General features: G+C 41.0%; 1 protein-coding gene across 1 annotated transcript in view; it reads right to left on the bottom strand.

Moving 5' to 3' along the window:
• Nucleotides 1-12,429, bottom strand: part of TBC1D22A (TBC1 domain family member 22A) — a 113,314-nt gene that overhangs the window by 53,691 nt on the left and 47,194 nt on the right. Inside the window, exon 9 of the mRNA XM_053404717.1 lies at nucleotides 4,227-4,333. Within this exon, the coding sequence (XP_053260692.1) occupies nucleotides 4,227-4,333 (107 nt within the window). The remainder of the gene's footprint in view (nucleotides 1-4,226; nucleotides 4,334-12,429) is intronic.

Raw genomic sequence — 12,429 nt, 5'->3', positions numbered from 1 at the left:
TAAACTCCCCAAGAACATCAGACATTCCCAAGAATGCACACCTTACAAAGGAATAAAGAACCTGTAGCACCCCAAGTATTGTTGGACTACAACTCCCATCACCCCAAACTTTGGTGATCCTGGTTAAGGTTATATGAGGAATCCAACATCTGGAGGGCCACAGGTAACCCACCCCTGTGTATTTTTAAAATCTGAAAACTTCCCAGTTGATAAATTCCATAGCATAACTTTCCACCATGGGTAGCAAACCTGCAGGCCATATTAGGCTGACCACACCAGCCTCCCGGTCCCCTAATCTAATCTACTAGATTGCCCTTTGATTCCCTGCTTTTGAAGCTCCCTGGAATTGGAGGGGGCAAATTCAAAAGCTCTCACTGGCTCACATCTGGGTGGGCTTGGGATACAGATTGCTTCTTCTCCCAGCTCACCAGATCTCTCATCTCCACTGAGGAGCTGAGACAGGCAGCAGACCGCCAAGATCTCCATACCAGTCCCACATCAGGATACAGGTCACTTGCCAGGTCATCAGAGGAAGGATCAATTTACATCCCATAACAGCACACATCCTCGTGTGAGCATGTTGTGTGTGCATGTATGTGTGTGCAACATGTCTGAAGCATTTTGCTCCATTGAGTTATTGGGGGTAATCAGAAAGGGATCAGACCAGACCAAAAATAAAATAAATTGGAGAAATTTATTTCCATCAGTAAACAAAAATGAAGAAAATATACAAACTTGGCAAAAACTGAAATATAATAAAATGTATGAATAAAATATAAGAAAGCAATTCATAAATGGAAAACAGTATTAAATAGGCAAACAGCATGTATATTAATAAGCCATAAAACTTCTACCAGTCCAAACTTGTTAAAAGCTTACTAAATTCCTAGCCTTATAGCAGTTTAACCTACAGATTAAGGAAGGGGAGGGGTTATAGCTACAATTTCCAAGCAGGGATCCACGAAACTAGCTTCTGTGGTCTCAGGAGGAAGTTGAGAAAGCTGAGTCCAGGATCTAGTGTATAGGATCAAGCATAGTACAAATGGAAACTAAACACATGCAAAAAATAAATAAAAGGAAAATATTTTTAATCTGAACAGTGAGGTGTGTGCCACACAAGGGAATAAACAGAAAATGAACTCAAAGTCAAAACCTATGAAAATTGCATCTATTCAAAATTGTTCTTCAGCCAAATAGTCAAGGCCCTAATGGTGAATTCAGAGAAAATGGTGAAAAGCAGCTTCCAAAACTGAAGCAAGGGACTTGCTACAAGAAAAACAAAACAAAACCTCTGTCAAAGAGAGAGCAAAAAAAAGGAAACTGGTCTCCAAAGGCTTCAGAATACGCAAAAATCTATAAGAAAAACTTGAAACTAGGCAAAAATAAAATTAAGAAAAGAAAGAGGAGTGAGCTCTAGCACTGAGTACAGTCTCTTTTTGGTCCCTGCTGAAACCCAAACTTGTCAGCATTGCGATTTGTCCTTTTCTCTCTCCTCATTTTTTCTCACTCGAATGCAGTTCAGTTGGTCAATGGCAGGAAATGGGACAAACACCTGCAGAAACATTTTCCCACTGTTTCTGGGCTTGATGCAATCCCAAGCCTTATCAAAGCACAGGGAAACTCACAACAGTCACCCAGCGTGGCTACTTGCAGGGACGGGAATCAACCCCTAAGGCCTGCTTCAGTCATGAGTCAGTTGACCAAAGTTTTTCTTCCATTCCACTGCACAGTTTCTAGAGTGTTCATCTTCACCATAGACATATTCACCCCCAAAATTGAGCTCAGTAGCAGTTGCCACACGTACCACTAGTATGATGTGCCTAAAGGAGCTGGCAAATTGGAACACTGTCCTCAGGCCAAAAAGGGCTAGATTTTCCCATTTCCCTAAAATTATTTTCCCAAGAGTTTGAAGCTTCATATGCCCACGTGGCATAATGTAGAAGCAGTCCTTAAATAAGAAATGTGCAAGAAACTGCCTTTTCTTCAAAGTATCACATATTCTTGACAACACATCTGTTTTCTTGATAACTTGTTATGTATAACAAGCTTAAACATTCTGCACAACACTATTTACAATTGGAGCGGAGCAAAATAGTTTTTGTGCTCTGAAAAGGAATAATGGCCACAAAGAAATTGGAAGCTCTGATCTTAAGTGGTGAAAATAATTGTACCCTGCTCCCAGGTAAGTCTGTAAGATCCAGGTTCTTTTTTCAGTGCTTCAGAACAGAATAATATTTGAGCCACATTAAAGCTTCCACTCCGCTAACCACTTATCAAGCCTAATTCCCCCATCTTAAATCCTCACTGGTTGCTGCAAGACATGTTTTACAAACCAACCTTTCGACAGGAAGGCACATTCTATACAAGATGAGGAAACTTCGGAAAGGAATGGCAACAAAAACAAAGGGAGTGTTTTAATGCGGTCAGCAACCACTTGCAGTTAGCAAAGGCAGTAAGGTACACCTGTCAATAGCTTAATAAAACTGGCAGTGAAGCGTAAAGCAGCCACAATCTCCCTCTGCCCTCACAGGGTCTCAAAATGTATTCGCAAATGAATCCCTGATTCATTACGAAGTAGGTGATGCACTGTGCTGAAACTGAAACTTACCTCTTTAAGGCAGCTTTTTGGAGCACTTCTAAGTTATTGGCCATTCATCTTTGGACCAGTGCATATTCATGAGCTACAATTTTTGTTTAACCCGCAAGAAAGAAAGGCTTTTTTGCTGGCTAGGTTCACTTCTAATCCTTCCAACGTCCTTTGGGGTAGGTTCGCGGGTATGACAGAAGGGGATAGGATCTTCCCATGCGATGCCCACCTGCTGGAAACTCTAGCTCACATGGTCCTCAAATGTAAAATGTATGATGATCTCTGCTAACAATTCTTAGACCAGCTATGTATCCCAATATGGAAACCAGAGACAGAGGTTATATGCTTCTTATTACAGGGGAGAGACCAGGAGCTCACCAAGACAGTAGCTAAGTTCCTGTATTCCCTTGCTGGAGACCCACAGAGGTGAAATAGATTGCTCACCTCTTCTTCCCTTTGGCAAATGACTGTACTGTTGAAATGGCGACGAGATCGCATTGGCCTACTTATTCTGAATGTTTGTAAGTGATGCCAATAAAGGTTTGGTGATGATATTTGTGAGCATCAGTGAAGGCAATGGAAGAATCCTTTCTACAAGGTAAGCCAACCATGTGTAGTGGACTGCCATACAGATCAGGATTTCTTCTTCTTTCCAGCATGCTTCCTGGACAAAACTGTATAACTGCCCTGCTGAATGTGACCAAAGACTTATCTATAGTCCAACATCCTTTTCCCTCCACTGGCCAATCAAATGACTCTGGGGAAGTCTACAAGCAGGATATGAGGAAAATAGCCCTCTGTGTTATTCCCCAACAGTTGGCATTCAGAGCTGCTTTGCGTCTGATCCTGGAGATAGTGCATAGGCATCATGACTAGTTGCCATCAATAGCCTTATCCCAGATCACACTGATTTGCTACTTACAACTGCTCCTGGACTTGGAAAGCTTGACTGCAGTGCCCATGCACTGTTGACTTCAAGGATAGATTACTGCAATATGCTCTATGTGGGGCTGCCCTTGAAGATGTTTCAGAAGCTGCAGTTCGTGCAAAATGCAGTGGCTAAGCTGTTATATGACAACTTACCAGAAGCGTGTAACACCAATCTTGAAATAACTGTATGGTGTGCTTGTGTTGACATATAAAGCATAGGCAACCTGCCCAGGAGGGAATAAAACTCTCCAGCTGAAAATGTTCCCTCCACTCCTAGGCAACAGAAGGAGTAGCTGCAGGGAGTTTATTCCTGCCAGAAAGAAACCTGCCAGACTGCACAGATGAGAAGCAAGTTACAAAGACTGTTTGGCCTTATCCCTGACCAGAAACACTCACAATAAAATAGCAATCATATCAGAATAATCTACTTTTTAAAAAAGAAAACTGTCGACCAACATGTGGAAAAACAGTATGTTTTCAATCAAGCTCAAGAAAGGTTGTACTGGTGCACACCAGGAAGGAGAACCAATTTCAAAATGTACCTCATAAATACCAATGTCCTGTTTACATTTCACATTTTTTAAATATGGTGGCATCTACTGCCCTATTCTACTCATCAGGTATATTCTTTTTCAACACTCTTAATGCTGTTATTGGCCACAATGCTAATCAGTTATCCCAATGGTTAGAGAAGGGGAAATCAATTTACCTGAATGCCATCAAGCAGTTTACTCATGCACCAGAAACTGTCAGCTTCAATGTTCTGCAGCACTTCGGCGGGCAGACTGGAAACATCAAAATTTTCCACTTCTTCTTCTGTTTGGTAAAAGAGAGAGGGAAAAAAGATACACCAATGAAGTGCACAGAATAAACAAAAGGTTTACACACATATACAAGATATAGCAATCACTAACCTTATCTATGAACATTAAACAGTACGACCTTTACTAAGGACTAAAAGCACTATTCAGCTAAACCTGGTGTTTTCGAACAATCATTCACCCCTGATATTAGAAATGCACAGGAGCTTTAAAAAAATCAAATCAAATCCACTGTGGAAACTTAAAGGACTATGGCACACCACCATAAAAATCTGAAAATGCATGAAATCTATCCACAACTAATTTCAGCCCATTTCACATCACAACTTCCAAGGCCAACCAAGATCACCCTCTTAAGATTACGTGTGTTGAGTTAGGAATGCAAGGGCACAGAGAGATACAGAAGTGTCCTCAAGAGAAATATCATACCTCTAGCACTTGGGGACGCATATTTGCTGCAGTATACACAGAGACCCTACACTGAAGGACAAGTTCCTGTTATGTTTTCTGCTCCAAGCCCTAATAGATCAGCAAACAAGTGTGAATAGATATCAGCAATGAATAAGTTTATCAGAATTGTAATTGCTTCAAAATTAATTGATATAAATTTACATTCCACCCTCAACTGCAATCTACTGATATCCAACGCCATCCTTAGAAAAATAATTAAATGTTTGTTAAGCGGCAGTTGTTGCTTAGCTTAGATTTGCTTTTACTAGTGATGGCGAAGAAAACATATCAAAACCAATCTTGATAGCCATTTTTGACCAATGCTGTACTTGAGACTCTAGACTAAATTTACAATTCAATCCAGGCTAAGCAAAACCAAGTGTGCCTGACTCTGCAGGAGTCTGTGGCCCTAAGATCTGTTTTCCTTCCAAATAGCAACATACCTCAATTTCCATATGCGAAACCATGGTAATAATAAAGTAATTTTTCTTATGTCACAGAGTAATGGTGCATTTTAGAACAGCTGCTGCACAGTCAGTGAGGTGAGCCCCAAGTCAGGACAAAACCAGACCTATAGTTCTGTTTTATGTTCAGCAGGCCTGGCAGGAGGAAGATCTGTATTGGCTAGTGCATGGGTATGCAAACTAAGGCCCGGGGGCCGGATGCGGCCCAATCGCCTTCTCAATCCGGCCCCCGAACGGTCCGGGAATCAGCGTGTTTTTACATGAATAGAATGTGTGCTTTTATTTAAAATGCATCTCTGGGTTATTTGTGGGGCACAGGAATTCATTCATTTATTTTTTTCCAAAATATAGTCCGCCCCCCCCACAAGGTTTGAGGGACAGTGGACCGGCACCCTGCTGAAAAAGTTTGCTGACCCCTGGGCTAGCCAATGCCAAAAACTGAATGCTGTACAAGAAAGAGGAGGGCAACCAAGATGATCAAAGGTTGGAAACCGTGCCTATAAAGGAACAGTTGAAGGAGCTGAGTGTTTTTAGCTTGAGAAAGAGGAGACTGAGAGACTATATGATAGCCATCTTCATATATTTAAAGGATTGTCACATTGAAGAGGGAACACGCTTGTTTTCTCCTGCTCTGGAGGGTAGGACTCAAACCAATGGCTTCAGGTTACAATAAAGGAGATTCCGACAAAACTTCAGAAAAAACTTTCTGACAGTGGAACGGTCTCCCTCAGGAGGTTGTAGACTCTCCTCCTTCCTTGGAGGTTTTTAAGTAAAGGTTGGATAGCCATCTGTCATGGATGCTTTAGCTGAGATTCCTGCATTGCAGGGGGTTGGACTAGATGATCCTTGGGGTCCCTTCCAACTCTGCAATTCTATGATTCTATTCTATGACCTGATTCATACCAGACATTTTTGCCTGGCTGGAACGCTCCCAATAATGCATTTTGTTTGTCCAGTTGGCGGACAGAAAGGACTGCGGGTATGTACAGAAACTAACCTACTATGCAAAGGGGAAATCTACATTAATCGCTCTGCTCACTTTTGCCTCTGGTCCTCACCGCCACTATTGGTACGTAGCCCTGAGAATGCTGCCCAGTAGGGAATGAACCACTCAAGCTGAAAAGGGTTCCCCATCCCTGCGGAAAGCGGGAGAGAGAAACAATTCTGAGAGGCTGCGTTTGCAGATACCTCTTAGCCTGATGATCCTGTTAGGATCGTCCTACACTTGTGTAAGACCCTGGTAGAGTCACATGCCTGACGGGCATGTTCTCTCCCTCCTGGTCAATCATTCGGGAGCTTCAAAAGCATTCTTCAGCCCAAACATCACAGCGACTTGCATCAAAAAGCATCAGCACACTTACGATCCTACAGAGTATTTGCAGTTTGTGTAACAGAACTCAGTAGCACAGCATTTTGGCTAATCTACTTTATTCACATATAATACACTCGGAGTATTCTGACTTAGCTCCTTCCTCTTTCTCATCAGACAGCAAAGAGAGAAAGAGCAAATGACAATAGTCCCACTTCACGGAACACAGTAATACCAAAAAATTCCTGTCTCCGTCACTTCCCACTCTGTGGAATAAAAACATACACCGTCACGTGATAGACAACAATCCCACGACTGCAAACACGGATCAAGAATCCTAACAGATCCATCTAGCATTCAAACAAAAAGAATGTCCAAAGTGTGTAAATGTTACTCCTCTGGCCTTAAAAAAACTGGTTTCAAAATCTTAAGAACTACCAGTCTCCACAGTGCAATCAGAAAGTAAACTCTGGGGTGTGCTCAATCAGAGTGGTTAGTTATTTGCCCCATTTTGTCTTCTAGCTCCAATTTCAGGTAAGACTGCCAATGTTCTGCTGGCTGCGCCTGTGTATTTAACTGGTTCTTATCAGGCAAGAATGAGCAGGTGGAACTCTTTCATCTTCAGCCGCAAAGACTCAATGAGGAGGAAAGGCTTCATCTGCTGGTTTCTGGGTATTATATCCTACTAGATGGTACAAGAATGCTACCAGAGAAAAAGCTGTCAACTGTAAATTCACTAGCAGATCTGCAGAGCACAGAGGGAGAGAGAGTGTGTAGAATATGATGAGCAATCCATACAGACTCATTAAGAATACAGAATAAGGGACCATTTGAATAAAGCAGAGCGAATGCTGAGAATGGAACTGCATGAATAATGTAATCCTTTTAGAAGCAGTGTTAAGATGTCTTTTAGGGCTATCAACAAGTTTAATCCACAAACGTTGCAGCATAAGAATTAAACAGTATGTAGATTTTCTTTTCTTTTCCAAGTAGCAGGACAACATGCATCTTTGTCAATATATAGGTGGATAGGAAGATATCACTGTACAAAAAATCCCAATTATAATGTCTCACAGCAATGTCTCTCATTTTCTTCAGCTTCCTGCGGCGATTCTCATCACGCTGTCTGTGTAAGTGTGGAAGATAGCAAAATAGCTGCCTAAAGAAAAACTGCTGTGACATGCTGATCCAAGTGCTACGGTTGCTGCAAGCACTGCTGTTAGCTGCTGTTTACTCCTTCACAGAATATTATCCTATTCTTGTGAAAATCTCCTCTGAGCAAAAAAAAAGAGTAATTCATTTAGAAGGGCTTTAACAAGACGCCTTCTCCACAGGAAGCAGCAAAGCAACACAATGAAAAGTGAATTAATTACACTTTGCAAGATGCATTACTGAATGGTGAAATTGAGAGCAAGACCAGTGATGGTCTTTTGGTGGTTCAAAAGCACCAGAAAGTACAATCAAATTGTTTGGTTGCTGCCTGGATTGAAAAGACTACCACCTATACTCTTCGTGACCCCATGGACCAGAGCACGCCAGGCACTCCTGTCTTCCACGGCCTCCCGCAGTTTGGTCAAACTCATGCTGGTAGCTTCGAGAACACTGTCCAACCATCTCGTCCCCTTCTCCTTGTGTCCTCCATCTTTCCCAACATCAGGGTCTTTTCCAGGGAGTCTTCTCTTCTCATGAGGTGGCCAAAGTATTGGAGCCTCAGCTTTTTTGTCTTTCCAGTGAACACTCAGGGCTGATTTCCTTAAGAATGGATAGGTTTGATCTTCCTGCAGTCCATGGGACTCTCAAGAGTCTCCTCCAACACCATAATTCAAAAGCATCCATTCTTCGGCGATCAGCCTTCTTTATGGTCCAGCTCTCACTTCCATACATCACAACTGGGAAAACCATAGTTTTAACTATACAGACCTTTGTCAGCAAGGTGATGTCTCTGCTTTTTAAGATGCTGTCTAGGTTTGTCATTGCTTTTCTCCCAAGAAGCAGGTGTCTTAATTTCACGACTGCTGTCACCATCTGCAGTGATCATGGAACCCAACAAAGTAAAATCTCCCACTGCTTTCATAGCAAGCTTCAAATCTGAGAAAGAGACATGCTGCTGTTCTGGTGGCTGGGCCGTACTAGTTTATTGATGCCATTAAATAAGCACTTCCTTCAAGGAGAACTGCCTACTGCTACCTCACAATGCAAGATGCAACACTGTTTTGAGTTTCTCTGATCCTACACACAACCCCCAGTTAAGACTGAGCAGCTTACAACACAACACCATGTCAACTTTTCCCATAGTAGCTGCGTGTTCTCCATTAATGACTATTTTGAGCCTGAAAAGGAATGACATTTCAAAAATAATTTATATCTGCACTTCTCAAAGGTTTTGAAGTAGGACCCACTTGTAAACGAAACTCGGTAGCTTTTGAGCTCTACTCCCCCCAATAAATAAAAATGAAAGAATATGTATCTTATTTTTCTTTCTTTCTTAATGTTAATAGATGTGTACTTAGAATTCAAGCATGACATATATAGAGGGAGGGGGAGCCGCTCTCTTAAAAGGGCTACAGAGCAGTAATGGCATGTTGCTGCCTGGGCGGTGGGGAACCCTGGAAATAAGGAAAGTCCCACTAGTGGGGCCCACTAGTGTCATGACTCACAGTAAGAACATCTGATTTATGTGCTGCTTTGAATCAGTTCACCAACTCATGTTATAAACAAGCTATAAAACATTTTAGGATTCACAATGAATACTGAATAAAATGCCACTTCTGTTTCAGTGATACTAAATCACAAAAAAGGCTTCAAGATATGGAAGAGCAAGTAAACAATGGACTAGGAAAGGAATTTTATTTTTAGATGCCATTTACTAAATGCCCTTGACCACTGATATATTCAGATATATTAAATTGCCAATACTTAGCTAATTAAAAGCACCTTTGGATAAGTGAAAGTGAATTCAGAAAGCTCCTTTAGTATGAACAATGAATCAAAGACTCATAATTTGTATTTTAATTTTTCATAAGGAAATACACAGCATGCAACAGACTGTTTCATTAGCATAACCTAATTACAGAGCAACTCATTATTCCACAAGTCACTGTTAATACTGTTACTAGGATTATAAATATGTTTACAAAATTTGGAGGGGGGGGAATCAGTCAAGAATTACATTTTGCCACAACCCTCAACTATTAAACTTTTGTAATCAATCTGTGCTAATTACTACTGAACACAGAAAGTTACTGTGGGTTCAATTAAACACTACAAAGCTAACCCTTCCATGGTTGCAATTAATTCATATTTGTTGTTTCTCAAAATGGCCTGGTTTCATTCAAATGAAAGAACTGTTTACAATTTTATGGTTACATATACCAGGGAGTTCTATGGCTGCACAAATATGGTTTGCTATGCTGATACATCAAAACTGTACACTTTAAGTGGAGCAGATCGTTAGGCCTACGACGTTTGCTTCACTATTTGCTAACAATTATTAGTCAATGATGCTAGGAACGTTGCCAGATAATCTGCTAAAATGATTTGTGCATGATTAACTACTTGCCTGCAAAAGGGACATGAACTGGACTTTCTGCTTTGCAATACACGACATAATGTGAATACAATGTTCCACAATGAAGGAAGAGACAGTTATATGCAATAGCTGGAAACGTACAAAATATTCTCATGAGGGGATAATTCAACCAACAAGTTGCATGGATAGATGCTTGACCTCTACACCATCTACAAATGTGCAGGAGCACATTCTGACAGGTCACGACTGGCCCTAATGGTCAGGGGTCCCTTTACCTCTAATGTTCATCTGCAGCAGATGCACGCAACAAAATAGCTGAAACAAGATGTTGAGTAGTACAGATTCAACTGTGCTTATAGAACAGCTGGAATCGAAATATGACTAAGCGGGTCTACAGTTCTCTCTTGAACCATTATGGCTGTCAATCCAAGGATCAAGATCTGGGAGGTTCTCCATTCTACAATGCATAACAAACATTTATGACTTGGTCTCTGACTTTTTCAAATAATGTCACTATCCAGACTATTGGTTTGTAAACAAGACCTTGCAAGTGTAGAACATCTCGTTCTCATTGCAAGTCTTCAGGCACATTGCTCCAGCAACTTTATTTGAAAATGAGACAGGGAAATCACATCAGTCTCAATTTAAAAAATAAAAATAAATATGAGATTTATACCAAAAGGTTTGCTAAAAACTTTCCAACGCACCTAAATATCAAGAGCTATCATATGCAGAAGGGAAGTGTTGCATAAACAGATATGCAGAAGAAGCTGCTGGGGTTGACAAGATATCGAACGACAGCTAGAGAGTGCAACAGAGCACTGAGACTTCCACAGTCAATATGGCTTTTAGAATGAATAAACCTCACTCAAATAATTATATCCCATGAAGCTGCTCTGTTTAAGTAAGTAGGTCAAACAGCACAAAAATTACTATTTTTACTGCATGTGTGAAATGAAGTGGTACCAATTGGAGAGAACTACTCCCAACCAAATGGCCTCTTTAGTTTCAAATGCACAGCAGTTAAACATGAAGTGTTTCAAAAAGCCACAATTTCATCCAATTTTAATGCTTTATTTTTTTAAAAAACGAATATTATTTCAGTAAAAAAAATGAAAATAAAAACTTGTCTTCCAACAGGAGTTAGAGGAGAGAGATGGGTTAGAGTAGAGAGAATAATAAGTTATATCAGGCTAGAACAGGCCTTCCCAACCTGGTGCCCTCTAGCTGTTTTGGATTACAACTTCCACCATTAGCATTCCTTCTAATGGAAAGAATGGCAGCAAATTGATATTGTCTACAGCTGAAGTCGATGTGTCATTTGAACCGGATCTTTCCCAGTCATCCTGAAATGACCTTGCTTATGTTGAAAGCCATTTAAAGCAGAATATACCCTAATACCAAAAGAGATAAAGTACTACCAAAGACTGTCATTTCTCCAGCCTGTCAGTGTTAAAATAGTAATTTTGCATTACAGCTTCTTCTTTTCCTTTCAAGATCTCGCAAAAATGTCTTAACTGAGGTTTTGTAATACATACCGTATATACTCGAGTATAAGCTGACCCGAATATAAGCCGAGGCACCTAATTTTAGCACAAAAAACTGGGAAAACGTATTGACTTGAGTAGAAGCCGGTTCACCACACCACAAACTTGGTGGGGGCAGCCCCTCCGCCGCCACCTCTGACGCTCGTAAGAGCAGGCATAGGAGCCACAGTTGGGAGAGGCATAGCACAGCACAGCGCCTCTCCCAACCGCGACTCCTGTGCCTGCCCTTGTGAGAGGCGGGCGGCAGCAGGACCAGCGGTGAGAAAGGGCTCCTTTCAGGTCACTCGTCCCTCCGCCAATGCCTCCCGCCTCACTCGAGTTTAAGCCGAGGGGGGCTTTTTCAGCATAAAAAATGTGCTGAAAAAGTCGGCTTATACTCGAGTATATACGGTATATTTATTTCACTTTAATCGATGTAAATCTAGTTTACTTATTGAAGTAAAATGACTGACAGCCTTCAAAATTAAGCAACTGCAGAAAGAAATGAAATATCCATTTCTACTGAAATTGGGAATAACCTACTTGGGAATAAGTCCCATTCAACTGAATAGGACATCTGAGAAAACCTGCAAAGGATTGCACCATTGGTAAACTAGCAGCACAATACTTTCAACCATAACGAATCAATGCTATGGTGTGTCTACACTGTCTACAAATCAATTACGCAAAACATCCAACTTTGAAGCATCAATAGCATATGTACAAATTCCCAATGCTGCAAAATTTGGTTTTTAGGCTACTGGCTCTACCGCAATTAAATATGAATTTAAAACTATATAAGCTTGCTGATAA

This window comes from Podarcis raffonei, chromosome 10 (genome assembly GCF_027172205.1).
Source record: "Podarcis raffonei isolate rPodRaf1 chromosome 10, rPodRaf1.pri, whole genome shotgun sequence".
Classification (NCBI taxonomy): domain Eukaryota; kingdom Metazoa; phylum Chordata; class Lepidosauria; order Squamata; family Lacertidae; genus Podarcis; species Podarcis raffonei.
The sequence above is the reverse complement of the archived record's forward strand: the minus strand, read 5'-3'. Positions and strand labels throughout refer to the sequence as shown.